Here is a 19,010-nt window from a genome sequence, read left to right as displayed (position 1 = left end):
TCTCTCATAACAAAACATCTTGGGTTCTGCTGGGGCCAGATGTTTCAAGTTTTGTTTTATTGTCAGTGTCACATATAAAGTACGTACATTTTACAGTGCAATGCTTGGTTCTGTATGAGCCTCCTGAGATTGTGCTTCATACAGTAAAAAAAATAAAGTCCAAACACAAAATGGAAATTAGGTATGGATGTAGTGAAAATCTTTTTGTAATAGATACAAATATGGTGTAGTGTTTAAAGTGTCTAAAGTGGTGGTTTAAAGTGAGTGTGTGCATGTGGTAGGGGTGGGAATCACCAGTTTCATCACAATACGATACAATATACCATAGATTATTTGGACAACGATACGATATTTGCCGATAGATAGATACTTTATTAATTCCCTTGGGGAAATTCTACAGTCTGCCACGATATGATACGATTCGATTCGATTCAGGTGCCTGCGATCGATATGAGACGATATTATATGCCCATTTAACACAATCAGTAACATTTAGATCAACTCAAAAAAGGCAACGGAAATATCATTTGACATTTTTATTTTTGAGCTCTTCCAGACATTTAAATGAAAAACAATTAGGGATGCTCGATATTGGCTTTTTTACCGATATACCGATATTGTCCAACTCTTAATTTCCGATACCGATATCAACCGATACCGATATATGCAGGGTTTCCCCCCCCAAAAAACAGAATAATTTCAGGTAATTAACATTACATATCTCTTGTTGTGGAATTAACACAACATTATGCATACTTTTGACAATAAATAAAATAGAATTTGTTCTTACTTGCTGGGTAAATAAAGGTTATAGAAATGTAAAAAATTAAATAAAAATGTAGCTAAATTGAGCTTTAAACTTTAAGTAAAAATCTTTGGAACTAACAACACGCAACCTACAACCCCTCTTTCCAAACGCAGACACACACAGAAAGGGAGAATGCCCCCCTTCCCCAGTCCCCAATGGACCTCTGCTGTTCTCTCTATGCCTCTGATCAGCTTAGCTTAGTTAGCTTACGCTAACGTAACGTTAATTTCGGTCTTTAACGCGACGTACGCATAAAGGAATGGCGAGGATGCAAAGCATGTTAGATGCATTTGACCCGTTGTGGAAAAAAAACAACAGGCACTTATTTCGGGTCGCAAAATAGGCGGACTCTGGAGCTATGCTGTAACATCTACACACGCGCCGGAGATATTGTTGTTGTTGGGGCCGGGCGGATATGCTCACCAGGGGATTTTCAAAATAAGAGTATCGCAATATGAATTGATCTTTTTACGTTGCATCGATCCTATTTGATCATTGAATGATAATAGATCGATATATCGATCTGGATCGATGTATCGTCCCACCCCTAGCATGTGGATGTGTGTGCAATGAATGTAGATGGATGGGTTAGTGTTGCATGCATGGTCATTGAACATCCTGATGGCCTGGGGATAGAAGCTCCTTTTGAGTCTCTCTGTACTGGCCATGAGACAGTTGTTTGGGTGGCGTCTTTGACTATATTCTCTTAGCCTTGGGCCTGCAATGCCTCACTTTGAAACTTCCTTAGACGCCTAGACAGTTCTTCTCTACACTGTCTGTGTGTGGTCCATGTCAAGTCCTCAGATATGTGGACTCCGAGGTACTTGAAATTGTTCACTCTCTCAACCGGTGCCCCATAGATGCTAAGGGGGCTGTAGTCGTTTGCCCCAGACCTCCTAAAATCCACAATCTGTTCTTTTGGTTTTGCTGACATTCAGTGAGAGGCTGTTCTCCTGGCACCACAGCGCCAGGTTCTCCACCTCCCCACGTCGTTTGCAGAGAGCCAGATAAAGATAAAGGCCCACCACAGCTGTGTCATCTGCAAACGTGACGATTGTGTTGCTGTCGTGCTTTGCCACACAGTCATGCGTGTAAAGCGAGTAGAGGAGGGGGCTCAGAACACAGCCCCGGGGGTCACCTGTGTTGAGACTAGTGGTGTAACTAACGGTACGCGAATACGTACTGTACCGCCTCAATGTGGTCCTCCGGTACAGTACGCGCTGTGCACCGAACGATTGCAACGGTACGGCACTTTTCTTTTGCTGAACTTAAATCCCCCCGGCCCTAATAAAATGTGCACAACTAACCGGATGTTGTTTGTTCATCCCACACAGCCACGCTGAACGAGAGCTGTAATTCAGCATAGCATATTAGCCTTAGTATGGCGGGTGCAATACTAACTGACAAGCCAGAGTTAGAAGATGCTCCCACAACATTCAAGTCTCCCGTTTGGGATCATTTTGGATTCCCAGTTAACCACAGTAATGGACAAAGACAGGTGGATCGCACTAAAGCTACGTGCCGGCTACCCCCTTTCGTGACTGTGATGCACACTTGTGATGCAAGCCTTGCATCACAGTCACGAAAGGGGCTACGTGCCAGCATTGTTCAACTTTATTGCGAACTTTATCACACATTTGAAATGGCATCACCCGAATGTGAATATCACTGGTACGCGGAAGAAGCAAACCCAGCTCCCTGTGGCATTCAAGCAGCATCTCGCACTTGAGACTGATGGAGGAGGAGGTGCAGTTACCTGCTCTCACATGCAGCTCATCAGTGTTCATCCCACGCTGTCATGAGAACTGCCTGACTTTTCTTCCTGTTTGCAAAACCTTGATTTCTTTTACTATAAGGCTGAAAGCATCCTGGTGCTCCGCTCACTTCACTCTCTGTATCCAACTGAGACTCTGTGCACAGAATAAACTTATCTTTTTTTCCTATCCATTGACTCTATATATTGTAACTAATTAATTAATTAACATCATGATTTCTTTCACCACTTTTAGCTCTTCTTTTTAGCCCTATGTATTTGTCCATCTTTGTTTTTAACACATACTAAAAGTGTATGTTTTTGATCCACTTTTTCTCCCATTTTCTATATTTTCTCCCATCCCAATTTCGTATCATCCAATTCAACCCTCCCCTGTCACGAACGCTGTTTCTTGCCTCCCACAAGCCGGCTGCAATGTGGACTAAGTCATACATAGCACAAGTCCCCTCCGGTACTCGAGGTAACAGCAGTCGCATCTTTTCACCTGCGCATCCCGATCTCTCAGTGGCGAGGAGTAACGCGTGGGAGGCTCACGCTGCCCCCGACACTTCCTGATTCTACTGCGCAGGTGCACCAACCGACCTGTAGGAGTCGCTGTCCACAACGCCCGATCCCCACCCATCAGTTTCCCTCCCCCTAATACGGCCAATGTGTATTAGTATGAACGACCAGCTAAACTGAAAGCAATGTGGAGCGCTGGGCTCGGAACAGTCGAGCCCAGCGTCTCTGCATTCGTGGCGAGAGCGCCTTGCCCACTACGCCACGTAGCCGCCGTACTAAAAGTGTATGTTATGTATTAACTGTTTTTAAATGGCTGTTATGCTGTGATGGACATCTGAATCTCCCCTCGGGGATAAATAAAGGTTTTCAATTCAATATCTCAATTTCTGTAAGCTCACTGGACTTGGTAAAAGAACTTTCAGTAGACTGGTAGGTCACGGGTGGATGGAATGTCATCGCTAAGCCACTGGGAATAGGCATAAGAAGACTGCCGCCTGTAACGCTTCTGTCTCCCCCCCGTCTGTCGCCTCCAGGTGGCGGTGGACCTGTGTCGCCAGAGAGGCGCCTTGCCCTGCTCTGCCATGAGCAACGGCGGGGAGTCGGACCGCGATGCCGAGACTCTCCTGGAGGAGGTGCTGAAGCTCAAGTCTCTCCTCAGCACCAAGAGGGAACAGATCGCTACCCTCAGGACTGTGCTGAAGGCTAACAAGCAGGTATACAGAACACACACACACACACACACACACACACACACACACACACACACACACACACACACACACACACACACACACACACACACACATCGCTACCCTCAGGACTGTCCTAAAGGCTAACAAGCAGGTATACAGAACACACACACACACACACACACACACACACACACACACACACACACACACACACACACACACACACACACATCGCTACCCTCAGGACTGTCCTGAAGGCTAACAAGCAGGTATACAGAACATACACACACACATCGTTCCCAATGATTTCATGGCAGGAGGATCCACCACAAACGGGCAGGGAAGGACGTCAATTGCATCATGTACACGCACTTATCAATTCTTGGTCATTTGTTGCAGTAGTTGACATTCTCTCACAGAATTGCCCAAATGAACATCCCCCATCATGTATTGAGATCAAGTCGGCTCACAGTTAGTGAAAATGATACACAATGATGCACAATGTATTCTGTTCACACAGCTTGTCCTTCACTTTGCTCACACCACCTCAAGAGAGCACATTGCCCATTTTCAACCTTAACCCTTTCACTACCACACACAGCAGGTTAACCTTTCACTACCACACTACAGAAGGTTAACCCTTTCACTACCACACTACAGAAGGTTAACCCTTTCACTACCACACTACAGACGGTTAACCTTTCACTACCACACTGCAGAAGGTTAACCCTTTCACTACCACACTACCAAATGGTTAACCCTTTCACTGTGACAATACAGAAGGTTAACCCTTTCACTACCACACTACAGAAGGTTAACCTTTCACAACCACACTACAGAAGGTTAAAACTTTCACTACCACTAGTGTGGTACCGTCTAGTGTGGTAGTGAAAGGGTTAACCTTCTGTAGTGTGGTTGTGAAAGGGTTAAATCTTTGTTGTGTGGCAGTGAAAGGGTTAACCTTCTGTATTGACACAGTGAAAGGGTTAACCCTTTGGTAGTGTGGTAGTGAAAGGGTTACTCCTGTGGTTCTGCTGTGAGGAGGACATGTGACTCCCCAACGCGCTCCGTGTCTCAGGAGATCAGCCGCATCGTTATTTTGTAGAGCACCTTTCATACAAGAATCGCAGCCCAAAGTGCTTCACAGCAGTAATAGAAATCTTGTGCCTGTCCTATAATTGTAAATGGACTGCATTTATTTAGCAGTTTTTTTTATCCAAAACGCTTCACAATTTGTTCCTCACATTCACACACCGACTCACACAGTCACTCACCGACTCACACAGTCACTCACCGACTCACACAGTCACACACCGACTCACACAGTCACTCACCGACTCACACAGTCACTCACCGACTCACACAGTCACTCACCGACTCACACATTCACTCACGACTCACACATTCACACACTGACTCAGTCACTCACCGACTCACACATTCACTCACCGACTCACAGTCACTCACCGACTCACACAGTCACTCACCGACTCACACAGTCACTCACCGACTCACACAGTCACTCACCGACTCACACAGTCACTCACCGACTCACAGTCACTCACCGACTCAGTCACTCACCGACTCACACATTCACACACCGACTCAGTCACACACCGACTCACTCAGTCACTCACCGACTCACACATTCACTCACCGACTCACACATTCACTCACTCAGTCACTCACCGACTCACACATTCACTCACCGACTCACACATTCACTCACCGACTCACACAGTCACTCACCGACTCAGTCACTCACCGACTCACACATTCACACACCGACTCAGTCACTCACCGACTCACACATTCACTCACCGACTCACACAGTCACTCACCGACTCACACAGTCACTCACCGACTCACACAGTCACTCACCGACTCACACATTCACACACCGACTCACAGTCACTCACCGACTCACACAGTCACTCACCGACTCAGTCACTCACCGACTCACACAGTCTCACACCGACTCACACAGTCACTCACCGACTCAGTCACTCACCGACTCACACAGTCACACACCGACTCACACAGTCACTCACCGACTCAGTCACTCACCGACTCACACAGTCACACACCGACTCACACAGTCACTCACCGACTCACACAGTCACTCACCGACTCACACAGTCACTCACCGACTCACACAGTCACACACCGACTCACACAGTCACTCACCGACTCAGTCACTCACCGACTCACACAGTCACACACCGACTCACACAGTCACTCACCGACTCACACAGTCACTCACCGACTCACACAGTCACTCACCGACTCACACATTCACTCACCGACGGCGGAGGCGACCATCGGGAGCAGTTTAGGGGTTAAGCGTCTTGCTCAAGGACACTTCGACACGCTTCCCGGGACGAGCGGGAATCGAGCCAGGAACTTCTGGATTACCAGATGACTGCTCTAACCACCACTGTCGCCCCATTGTGCCAACTTTATGCTCATTTAGCTATTTTGTGTTTACCTCACTGCTGTGAAGCACTTTAGAATGCAATTCTTGTATGAAAGGTGCTCTACAAATACAGTTTATTATAATAATAATTATGAATATAGGCATAAAGTTGGCATAAATATAGATGGGCATAAAATGAGCAGAGAATTGACAATGCAGTAATCATAAAAATAGATAATAATATAATATAATAATTGCATAATATAGACTAGAATTGGAATAAAATAGTGCAGTGCAATAGAATGGCTCTCATCGCCATACAATAATCATAGTGTGTATGTAATAAGTCTTAAGTGGCAGACTAACAGTAATAATATAAGCCTGACTCCAGGGAAGTCGAGGAAATAATAAGATATGGTAGCTAGCCTAGCCACAATGCTATGGTCGATCCTATTCACGTTAGCATGTAAGCTAACAACAACAACAACAGTCTCTCGCTTTTTGAGAGACATAAACTCTCCGCTCTTGGTGGTACATTGTGTTGATGGTTTTGTTTCATCAATAAATGAGGCAGAACACAGTGAATGTATAATTTTTTTTTTTTTTTTTTGGACTTTGTTTCTCACTGAAAATAAATGTTGCGTTCAGTCACCCGGTGATTTAAAGATGGCGGATTCTACTTTGGACTTAGCAGGATGTGAGTGACTGTTCACCCTTCTCATTGGTTGAAAATGGCCTTCATGTTTGTACATCGCCACCTGTTGCTTTGGCATTGTACTACATGTATATTACATCAGTTTCTGTGTGAGCGGCCCGGAGCGGCTTGGAGCGGAGGAGAGCTCTCGCTCCGGAAGTTGCGCAGACTCATTTTAAAACCCACTCCGCCGCTCACTTCAAAACCACCCGCTCCACTCCCCGCGCCGCGCCGCGCCGCTCACATGCTCTGCCTACAAAGTACAAATCTCGCAGGTCCAACTATTTTAATTAGTATATTTGTTTCTCTGGCCGAACTAACGTTAACGTTATTAATCCTGCGGCTGCACTTTATTTAAAAACAGCCAATCAAATCCCCATCCATGGAAAATTTACCCCGCCGATACCCATGCTGATTGGTCCTTGTGCAAGACTAGAAATCGGGGATCTTTGATTAAACACCTGCTATCAGAAGAATAGACGGTCAGAAAAAAAAGTTTTTACTTTAACTTTTTAGTACTTTAGTACTTTTACTCAAGTGTGTTTTTAGCCAGATACTCTGACTTTTACTTGAGTACGATTTTGAGACGGTACCCATACTTTCACTTAAGTATAATTTCTGGGTACTTTTTACACCCTTGCCCGGAGGAATGCCGATGCGGCTGAGCTCTCGAGATGCAGCAGGTTGGCGCGTTTTGATGACCTCACAGCAGAACGATGACCCCTCGACCCCCTGCTGGGACTCACTCAGTGCGTTCTTTTAACTCGTAGTTTAGACTCGTGTGCAGACTGACGGACACGTTTGCCGTTAACCCTTTCACTGCCGCACTACCAAACGGTTAACCCTTTCACTGCGACAATACACATAATTTTAACCCTTTCACTGCCACACAATAGCAGGTTAACCCTTTCACTGCCACACTACAGAAGGTTAAACTGTCGGTAGTGTGATAGTAAAGGGTTAACCTTCTGTAGTGTGGCAGTGAAAGGGTTAAAGCTCAGCCACATTCGGTCTCTTTGATCTCTTCGTTTGAGCTTCAAACGGCTCCTTTTGATGTGCTCCCAGCCTCGGCTCGATCAAGTGAAGAGGTGTCATTATACAGAGGAAGTGGAATGATTTATGTAATCATTGTGTTTTTCCAGAGTGTGTGTCTGACCTGTCGGTGACCTCACACACTATAATCCTCCAAGGTCAATAGGAACTCTTTTAACCTCTTAAGCCCTAGCCATATCTTCAGAAAATGCGCCTAAAAATACATACCTAAGTAAATGGAGGATTGCTCCACTTCTACAAGGCCCATTTGCATGCTCTTGGTATCTATGGATATCTATGGATCTCAGGGAATGTATTCCCAGTGTCAAGAATAGTGTCTGTTACTAGGCTTGAGTAAATTGTAATAAACCATATTAATTTAATATTTGACAGTGAATAACATCATGCTAACATTGATCACATGTGAATAATTGCCACTGAGCTCATTCAGCACCTTTTTGAGATCAGGTGTACAAAAAATCTAAGCAAATTACCGTAATTCCTCTAATAGTAACCCCGGCTTGTATTTGTTTCAACTGTAGCGGGTACCAGGCTTGTATTAGGAGGAGGCCTGTATAAGAGGGAGGCCTATATTTCAAATGTTCAAACGGATCATAATGAATAAATCAACATTTTGTGTCAGTTTGAACCCAGTAAAATGTACTGGGTTCATTTATTGAAACCAAGTACTGTATGAAATAGTAAACAGTGCAATTACAGGTGGTCACTGGTCATTTCAACGTTTTCAAAGTGAAATCAAGTAACTAGCTCAGTATGCAGCTCAGTATATTAGTAACCCGGCTTGTATTAGGAGGCCGGCTTATAATTGCTTAGCTCAAGAGCGCACCCGGCCATTAATAGAGACCCGGCTTGTATTTGAGACCCGGTTACTATTAGAGGAATTACGGTAATAAAGGGCAGATGATTTACAGGGTTTTTTGTAGATACAGTACTGGATTTTGCAATCCGGACACATGCCATTTGAAATATGAATATAGGTGCGGCCGGGTAGCGCAGCGGACTAAGCGTCTGTCTACCACCACAGAGCCAGTGGGATCGAATCCGGCTGTGGTGCCTCCGGCTTGGTCGGCCGTCCATACTGACACAATTGGCAGTGTTAGCGGGTGGGAACCCGGCGTGGGTGGGTCCTGGTCGTTGTAAACAGCGACTCCTACAGTTCGGTTGGGGCGCCTGCATAGCAAGGGGAGGATCTGGGAGAGGTAGTGTGACCTTCCACACGTTACACTCTCCCAGTGAGAGTCCGCGCTGCCAGGTGAAAAGAAGCAGTGGGCTGGCTACACATGTGTCGGAGGAAGCATGTGATAGTCTCGGCTGGGCGATATGGCCTAAAAATAAAATCCCTGGTTATTCTTTTTTAAATCCGATTTACGATTTTTATCGATTTTTCTCTTGAGAGCAAAACATTTTTATTTATTTTGACAAAAAAAGATTATCAAACCAAGATGAATGTCCCTATTGGGATTTAAGTGCAAACCTAACTTTCACCAATCTTCACTTGAAAAAAAAAAAATAATAATATAAAAGGTTACTCTTGATCAAACAAAGATGAATTCATATCTGAGATATTTTTGACCCACCCCCAGCCCCCCGATCACGCTTGGTAGTTTCTTTTTAAACTGGTCGCGGCACACCTGAGAGTGACTGCGGTCACTAGAGCCCCAGGCTTGCACACCGCAGTCACGAAAGGGGCTAGCCATCTATAAAACATCATGCTAAAACTGTGAAACAAATCCTATTCTCAAAGAATAAATACATGGCATACATTACTCACTTATGCAATAGTGCTGCTGCTTTTTATTTTGTTCAAATCTTTTAGTTAATAAGTGAATAAGACTACAGCGATTTCATGGCGGCGTCCTGTCCTCCCGGTGCAATGCGCAGAGATTTAAATCATTGAAACGTAGTGCTGAAAATATACATCTTGACTGCTGTTTTGATAGGGTTATGGTCTTTACTCTTGGCTACATTTAGGGATGCCCCGATCACGTTTCTTCCCACCGATACCGATCATCTATGAGCCATATCGGCCGATACACTGCCGATACCGATCGTTTTTTGGTTTTATAATTCTAATATTTTTTAAATTTTTTTAAAAAGAATTTTTATAAAATATATATATATTATATAATTATACTTGTAGTTGTATTATCTGCGAGACATCGCCACCACGCAACAAGTCAAAATGCTCGCTATCTGCAAACAGCTCCACTGTCTGTGTATATACTCTGCTTTGGTCAAATCACATTCAGCATGCCCTCAGCGTCCCCAGTCAGAGCGATAGTTCAACTTGACTAACAGGGTCTGAAACGTATAAGATGTTCGCAGTGTTGTTATGAAGCATGAGAGCTAATTAGCCAACAGCTGCAAAAACGAATAATGTCAATTATGTTATAAGACATTGATATCAGGAGCTATCTGTAGCTATCTGTAGATACCGTTAGACAATGCATCATGTAATAAACTAAAGTGAACTATTTAGTTTACTGGGTCATTTTGTTTAAACAGTGAGCTAACGTTAGTTACCTAGCTAACGGAGCTGCTCATGCAGACTATTGCCGGAGCTTGTTGATATCAGGAGCTATCAGTAGCTAGCCAGCTAGATACCGTTAGACAATGCATCATGTATTAAACTAAAGTGAACTATTTAGTGTACTGGGTCATTTCGTTTAAACAGTGAGCTAACGTTAGTTACCTAGCTAACGGAGCTGCTCATGCAGACTATTGCCGGAGCTTGTTGACATGACAGGTCTGGGAGGGGGAGGGGTCTGTGAGGGGGAGGGGCAGTGCGCTGCAGCAGCAGCTGTGTGCCTGAGAGAGAAGTCAGCGAGTGAGAACTCCGCTGAGAATTGGATCATGTTTTCCGAGCGTCTTCGATCGGTTTTCACGATCGGCGAAAATAAAGCATTATCGGAATTCACCGATCTCATATTTATACTGATTATCGGCCGATACCGATTGCTGGCCGATCGATCGCGGCATCCCTAGCTACATTTGAAAAAGAACCGCAGCATTGTACTTATTTGGGATAGCCGCGTCGGAGATTAAATGTCGGTTTGGCAACATGAAGCGAGGTTAAGCGTCGGAAACCTACATTTTCAACAACAGAAAGGGGCTGGTCGTCCTGCACAATAAATTCAGTTATTTTCTCTGTTGGAGTTATCAGCTTTGCTTTGTTACCGTCTGCATTTAATTTTTTTCATTTCTGAATGGTTTCCAGCTATGTTAGTTGCGGCAAAACTTTTCCTCTTGGCACCCTAACCCTAACCCAGCCTCTACACATCCCTCACCCCTCCTTTCTCTCTGCCTCCAGCACCGTGTGACCTGCTCCTGTCAACCTCTTTACTGTCACTCTCCCTTTTTACATGCTCTCTCTCGCTCTCGCTCTCTATCTCACTCTCTCTTTCTCTCTCTCTCTCTCTTTATCTTTTCCTCTCTCTATCTCCTCTCTCTCTCTCTCTCTCTCTCTTTCTCTCTCTCTCTCTCTCTTTAATCTGATTGGCTGAGTTCACACAGGTTAACTCCTAAAGTCTGATGTCTGGGTCTCTCACTGTGCCCTCTAGATCTCTTGATCTCAGGCTGCGTTCAGACTGCAACCCCTATAGTGCTCTCAATTCTGATTTATTGCTCTGGATCACATTTGTATTTTTTGTTTGGCTGTTCACATTATTATAATTTTTTTTTTTTAATGTGGCTGATATCAGATTTCAGTCTGAACCGGCCGCGCTCCTGAACTGACCCGCGTGTGCAAAACAATAAAGAAGATGGACGTCGTAAAGATTGTGACAAATGTCAAGGGTGATGTGGAAAAAGTGGCCTGAAAGTCACATGACTGTTCAGACTGAGAGGCTGCGTTGCAAAAAAAGACCTGCGTCTGATTTAGGAACCACATTATGAAAGTGGCCCCAAATCAGAATTGAAAAGATCAGATTCCATGTGATTAGTGCTGTTCACACCAAATCTTTTTTTATCAAATTTTTTATTTGCAAGTTGACATACAGACACTCAATTTCCTTTCTTTTTAGAAAAAACACCAAAAGAATAGAGCATGCGCAGTTTGCACCTACCTGCGCCTACCTACCGCCAATAAAAACAGAAGAAGAGAAGGACAACACTAGTGTTGTTGTGCCGTCCGGTTTGCGTCTAGTTTTTTACCAACGGATTTCCAGTTCCGCATTCTGCGATCTGATTGGCCACTGACGTTTCTGGTGCGATCTGATTGGCCACTGACGTTTCTGGTCATGTGACATGTGCGCCCAATCGCATGACGCACCCATTTCCGCCTCGAACAGCCTGCAAACGACCTAACGCCTAGTTTATCACTGGTTAAGCTTAGGCGACTCTTTCGAAGAAGGCCAGCTATGTGACGCTAATCTCTAGTTAGTGTAGTGTATTGCATCAGTGTAATTAAGCACAGCAGAGCCCCGCTCCGCTTCAGACAGAGAGCACAGCGCGTGTGTGAGCATGCATGTGTGTCATGTGTGCGTCATCGGTTCAGGAGAAGATGCGTATCGCTTGTAAAGATGGCGGCGCAACGGGGGGCGTCTTCAGAATTGCGCACTCTGGGACCTGGTATCACAAAGTACCGTCTTCAGGCTGCCAGAACGCAGTTCCGTGTGGCAGAACGATGCAAATGATCAAATACGACCAAACGTTTTAGTGTGGACATGGCCTTACTCACTTCACATATGAATAAACATCAAAAAAGAAATCCCCCTGTCATACTGTACACCAACCCCCCTCCCGAGTCCCCTCCCTCCCCTCCCTCAGTAGCTCGTCCCCCCTCCTCCCTCCCTCCCTCCCCAATCTCGGCATGCAAGTATCTTCCACTTTTTCATTTCCATTTTCTATCTACCTAAAAGGTTTCCAACCAACCATAAGTGCAGCTCCCTTCCACATCTCGACCGTCCCCGCCTGGGCTCTATTCAACCTCGCTGTAGAAAGCTCTAGCATTATGACCTCCAAGAAGTATTCCAGCCATCTCCTCGTGAGTTCACACCAAACCTGAGTTACAGATGAGCAAAGACATCAGATTTGGCTCCCCTTTCATCTGCAGTGTGAACAGAGCCACAGTGTTCTTCTCAGGTCCACATGATCCACGCAGAGAGACATTTAACGCTGCACACATGCCACTCCATTGCCTCAACGGATACTATTTATAAAATATAAAGACTTGTTGTTTGTTAGTTTTCAGGCTCGACTCGTTCCTTCATAAAGGGTGAGCAGTGCCAGAGTATATTTAGTCTCACTGTCACAGGCCTGGTATGTACTCTGTTCAGTTTGTTCTGGAACTACTAGGCCACGGCTACCTCTTATTAGAATCTAGTGTTTATGGGTGGCTGGGTAGCGTAGAGGTCTAAACACTCGCAGAGAATCCAGCCGTCGGCGGTACCTCCGGCTTGGTCAGTCGTCCCTATGAAGCACATCCAGGCCTTTTATAAGGAACGTGTACGTGAAAATGATTTTAAATTGACTGAAGTAACTACTGAAGAGGTTATGAAAAAGCTCAGTATGCTGCAGCCAACAAAAGCCACAGGCCATGACAATATTCCCACCAGATTTCTCAGAGACTCTGCTTCCATCATAGCTCCCATTGTAGCCCATATCACCAACCTCTCCATCAATCAGGGTCACATCCCGCAAGAACTCAAGCTTGCTAGGGTAACTCTATTTAAAAAAGGAAACAAACTAGATCCAGGTAACTACCGCCCCGTTTCTATCCTTTGTTCCATATCAAAGGTAATTGAGAGGCTGGTATATGAGCAGATAGACAACTACCTGACGGAACATAGACTACTGTACCAGTTCCAATCAGGTTTCAGAAAATCACACTCCACTGACACCCGTTTACTGTACCTGACCGATTATATAAAACGGGAGATGGACAAGGGGAACTACTGCGGGATGGTAATGTTGGACCTGCAAAAGGCGTTTGACACGGTCAACCACTCCATCCTACTAGAAAAATTGAGAGCGATAGGCTTTGATAGCAAGTCAGCCAAATGGGTCAAGTCCTACCTGGAGGGAAGAGAACAGGTGGTAGACATCAATGGCACCTTGTCCTCGTCCCTTCCAGTGACATGTGGGGTCCCCCAAGGAAGCATTTTGGGGCCTCAACTGTTTTTAATATATATTAATGACATGAAATCGGCATGCGATTGCAACCTGTTCCTGTTTGCTGACGACTCTGCACTCCTGGTCTCTGACAGGGATAAGTCTAAAGTGGAAAGTGTCCTGAGCAGTGAAATGAAAAAGATCTGCTCTTGGCTCAGTGACAATAAATTGTCTCTACATCTGGGAAAAACAGAGGCTATACTCTGGGTCAAACGCCAACCTAAAGAAATCCCAGGGTTTTAAAATTAGAGTAGGTGAAAACGTTATTGAGGATAAAGAGGAGGTCACCTACCTGGGCTTTATTTTAAATAACAAACTTTCTAATAAAAAAATGGCACAAAAAGTTATTACTAAGGTCAATCAAAAAACCAAATTTTTATTTAGAATTTCCTCATTCATAAATAGAAACGCTCTGAGGACCCTAGCTGGAGCCCTCATCCAATGTCACTTTGACTATGCTTGCACTTCATGGTACAGCAACATATCAAAACAAATTAAGACAAAGCTCCAGACCTCCCAAAACAAACTAGTGAGACTCCTGCACAACCTTCACTTTAGGACTCACCTAACGCCAGCCCACTTTAGCAGTCTGGGATGGCTTAGGGTTGAAGAAAGGGTACACCAGCTTAAAATGCTACTGGTTTTTAAAGTACTGAAAGAAACAGTCCCCAAGTACCTAGTAAATTATTTTAATAAAGTAGGAGATGTCCACAAACACGCCACAAGAGGAAGCCCCACGGACCTGGTTCCGCCGAGAGTCAGGACATGCATGGGGAAAGATGCATTTTTTTACTCGGCTACGGTAATGTGGAATGCCCTGCCAACATTCATAAAACTCCTGAACTCCCCTCCCTGATTTAAATCCGCCCTAAAAACATGGCTCAGCAGCAACTCAAATTGGTCTTAAAATGTTTTTTATCTCTTTTATCATAACTTGGCTTTCATTTCTTTTATCATGAGTTGCTTTTAAGGGTTTGCGGATTTTCTTTTAACATTAGTTAACTGTATGAGTTGTCAGGTTAGGTGTTTTTATACACATTTTTAGGATGTATCCTGTCTAGTGTACATGTCCATTTGTGTTTCTGTGCCTTTTTATGTTCCATGTATGGACCACAATGGAAACAAGCCTTGGCTTTATTGTGTTTTATCCATTTTTGACCAGCGTTGTTGACACTGTTATTGTCTTGTCTTTTAAAATGTTTTTTTGTCCTACGATTTGTGTCAAAATAAAGTATTCAATTCAATTCAATATGAACACAATGTCAGTGTTCGCGGGTGGGAAGCCGGTGGGGTCAAACAACGACTCCTACTGGTCGTTCTGGGCGCCTGCAGGGAGGGGATCTGGGGGAGATAGCGTGAACCCAGTGAAACTCCGCGCTGTCGGGTTAAAAGAAGCGGCTGGCGACTCTGCATGTATCGGAGGAGGCACGTGATAGTCTACACCCTCCCCAGACCGACAGTGGGGCAATGCGTGCAACGACCAGGAAGGGAATTGGCATAACGACTAAAATTGGGGACGGGAGGAAATTATAGAAAGACAAAAAAATTATAATAATAATAATCTTGTTTATTCATGGTGTCCTCGTCAGACTGCAGAGTTGGCTCTGTCCAACCTGAAGACCAAGTATGAGACGGAGAAGAGCATGGTGTCCGAGACCATGATGAAGCTGAGGAACGAGCTGAAGGCGCTGAAGGAGGACGCCGCCACCTTCTCCTCGCTCCGCGTCATGTTCGCCAGCCGGTAAGTGTCGTCCACATCACAGACGGATGCAGTATTATTAAAAACACGACCTAGCTTAAAAACACGACCTGGCTTAACACTTTGAGTGCCAGCAGGGGGCGCATGATTTAGCGCTTGAGTGCCAGCGCTGTAGTCAATGGGAGGGCGAGCACATTTGCGAACGCATAAACTATATCTTAAATTATGGCTTATGGCTGTGTCTAATACGCCCATCGCTTATCAATGACTTGTTTGCAGTCAATTTTTCTGCCTATTTATGAATCGTTTTCAAATAAACGCTAGATTATCGATAGTATATGTGTACTTATGCACGCTAGAGAAGCGGGCTGAAAAATCGATTATCCATTTCCTGATCAGCACACACACACGCACGCACACACACACATATGGGACACGCTGAGATATAGGTGAAAAGAGCTCTGATTATCCCAAGACTGGTAAAATAGATTCCTTACCTCAGATCAGATGTTCTCCAAAAAGATTATTCCAATTCCTGATCGCCATTCCAAATATCGATCGCGTTTATTGATCCAACGCTGGGTACAGGAAACACATATTCCACGCTGTTCTGCGGCTCGGCAATGAATGCAATCGGCTCGGGTTACATGCCTGATAAGTAAAATGTGGATTCCGGATTTTTTCCCCCCATCCATTTCATTCAGTCCAATCCAATGGGTGCAATACCATCCGGAGAGACGATAGGGGGCGGTATTTTCCCTGTTCGAGCTCAGAGAGATCCCCAATGGTAACGTGAGGCTAGATTGATGACAAATTTATGGAAATCGCTAATAAAAAAAAATAACGATTAAATAACGACATTTCTCGTCGTTGGCACTCAACGCATGGCATGAAATAACGAGATTAAAAACATGACTTAGCTTAAAAACACGACCTAGCTGAAAAACATGACCTAGCTTAAAAACACGACCTAGCTGAAAAACATGACTTAACTGAAAAACATGACTTAACTGAAAAACATGACCTAGCTTAAAAACATGACTTAGCTCAAAAACATGACCTGGCTTAAAAACACGACCTAGCTGAAAAACATGACCTGGCTGAAAAACAAGACTTGGCTAAAAGTCGATTATCTTGTTTTCATAATCATTTGAAGCCCAAAATGCCCAGCTCTATTATAAAGAGTGGTCATGTTAGTAAGTAGGGTTGGGTATCACCAGGGGCTTCACGACTCCGTCTGATCACCATTATTAGGGCTAACATTTTGCTTATCAAAGGATTCTGGATGCTGTACATTGTGGTTTTGATTATTATGATGCCAGTTCGCTGCGTAATATCTCTTAAGTGTTCACTTCAAAGGTCAACTGAATTTACTTCAGTTACCAGCGGTAATGCCAGGAAAAATAACCCAAAACCCATAAAACTGGATTTACGAGATCCATGATTGAATTTTGCTCATCAATGCAGAGCGTCCCGGTGACTCGTATCATGTAAATCAATGACGTCGTAGGTTTGAATCCTGTCTTTGCTGCACGTCATCCTTTCTCTCTGCCCTATGTTTTGTCACTCTCTCTACTGCACGGAAATTCACAAAAAAAGAAAGAATCACAGTTATTATATACATTTATTTATGCAATTACAGGGTATCTGCAGGGTTTTAAAAAAGTATTAAATTCATAATTCTCATAATTCCCTTGGGGGGGGGGGGGGTCTCAGGAGATGAAATAATATTAAATATATTAAATGTTTTTGTATTCAAGTCTTTTTAGTTTTTTGTGGGTTTACCGTGAGCTTGGTGCGCGTCTGGCGAGAGCTTGTATGGAACATGTGAGAATTTGAATTGGCGCGCAAGTGCTTTTTTTGCTAGTATGGTTGTGAAATTGGTGTAAAATGTTGCTCTAAGTGGTATTAAAAGTCTTAAATGTAACCCTGTCTCTACTGCACAGAAATGCACCCAAAAACTCCCCCCCCCCTTTTCTTTTTACCATCAAAATCTATAATCAAGATTATTAATAATAAACTTTACTTGTATAGCACTTTTCATACAGAAATTGCAGTTCAGAGTGCTTCACAGCAGTAAAAAACACTTTTTCACATTAGGATCTAACATCCCAATAGGCCTCTCTGTTTTTACGGTTTCATTCCGTAATAAAAAATTATAAAAAAGAATAGACAGAGTAAAAAAGTGTGGTTTGATTCAGTTTAAAAATAGGAAATACTAAAAATAATAAAATATAATAGACGGGAGTAAAAAAGTGTGATAAAATAGTTCAATCATTTGATTTATTTCTGTAATTATTTACATCATTATGGTAGTAAGACAGAGACCGGAGCTTGTGTGTGGTGGTGTGACGGGGTCTTTGTGTCTGAACTCACACTGACTCATCAGTATATCCCGCCGGGCCGTTGCCACGTACTGTAGCCGCTGCTCTCCACACCCGCTGTCGTCGCCGTTGGTTACAGGCGCGTCTGTTGCCCGCTTGTCTTAATGAGCTTACCGTCCCTCTTAGGCCTCTGCCGGGGACAATCTCTGGCTCCACGTGCAGCTTAGACGCCACATGCTCTGCCCTGTGGTCACAGGGGACAGGGGAGGGCCAGGGGACACACTGGTCCCGCCAGGTTGGCTCACCTCAGCGAAGAAAGCCTAACACTGTAGTGTGTGTTTATGTGTGCGTACGTGCGTACGTGTGTCTGTGTGCATGACTGTGTGCGTGACCATAATGTGTGCGTGTGCATGCATGTTTGTGATCTCTTGACCTGGCTAAAGCTCTTCTCTCCCCGCCTGTGTGTGAGACGGGGGTCAGGGCCTGCTGATCACAACATTCCCTGCTTCATTAACCTGCTCAGGGCTTAGGCCTCTCCTCACGTGGGGGTCCTGCATGACTACGGTGGCGGCGACATAGGCTGTCTGTTTATTGTGTGAGACAGCCAGCATGGGTGTGTGTCGAGGGGCCACCAGTCCGTTGGGTGACGTGGATTCTTGTTTTTATTTCTTTTTTGTTTGTTTTGGTTCTAAATTTGTCTCAAGGAAAGTGCTGCCGTAGTAGAGGATGTGAGGAGTTGACTTGGGTTGTTTACTCGTAGAACAAATCTTCACGGAGGTGCATTAGAGGCTCTCCACAGACCGCTGTGCTCCGTCATATGATTATCTCTACTGGCTCGGAGTGCAGTTGCAAAGGCTGCTTGCTAATAAGTATGTGTTCTGGCGCCATGGTGTGGACAGCTAGAGTAACTGCATTTGTTCCTGGGATTATCTTCGTCA

General features: G+C 44.5%; 1 protein-coding gene across 1 annotated transcript in view; it reads left to right on the top strand.

Moving 5' to 3' along the window:
• LOC311244407 (protein bicaudal D homolog 2) overlaps nucleotides 1–19,010 on the top strand; it is a 62,233-nt gene that overhangs the window by 34,828 nt on the left and 8,395 nt on the right. The window contains exons 7-8 of the mRNA XM_084333897.1: nucleotides 3,617–3,796; nucleotides 15,639–15,790. Coding sequence (XP_084190023.1) covers nucleotides 3,617–3,796; nucleotides 15,639–15,790 — 332 coding nt within the window. The remainder of the gene's footprint in view (nucleotides 1–3,616; nucleotides 3,797–15,638; nucleotides 15,791–19,010) is intronic.

This window comes from Notolepis coatsorum, assembly GCF_963971535.1.
Source record: "Notolepis coatsorum genome assembly, chromosome: 17".
Classification (NCBI taxonomy): domain Eukaryota; kingdom Metazoa; phylum Chordata; class Actinopteri; order Aulopiformes; family Paralepididae; genus Notolepis; species Notolepis coatsorum.
The sequence above is the reverse complement of the archived record's forward strand: the minus strand, read 5'-3'. Positions and strand labels throughout refer to the sequence as shown.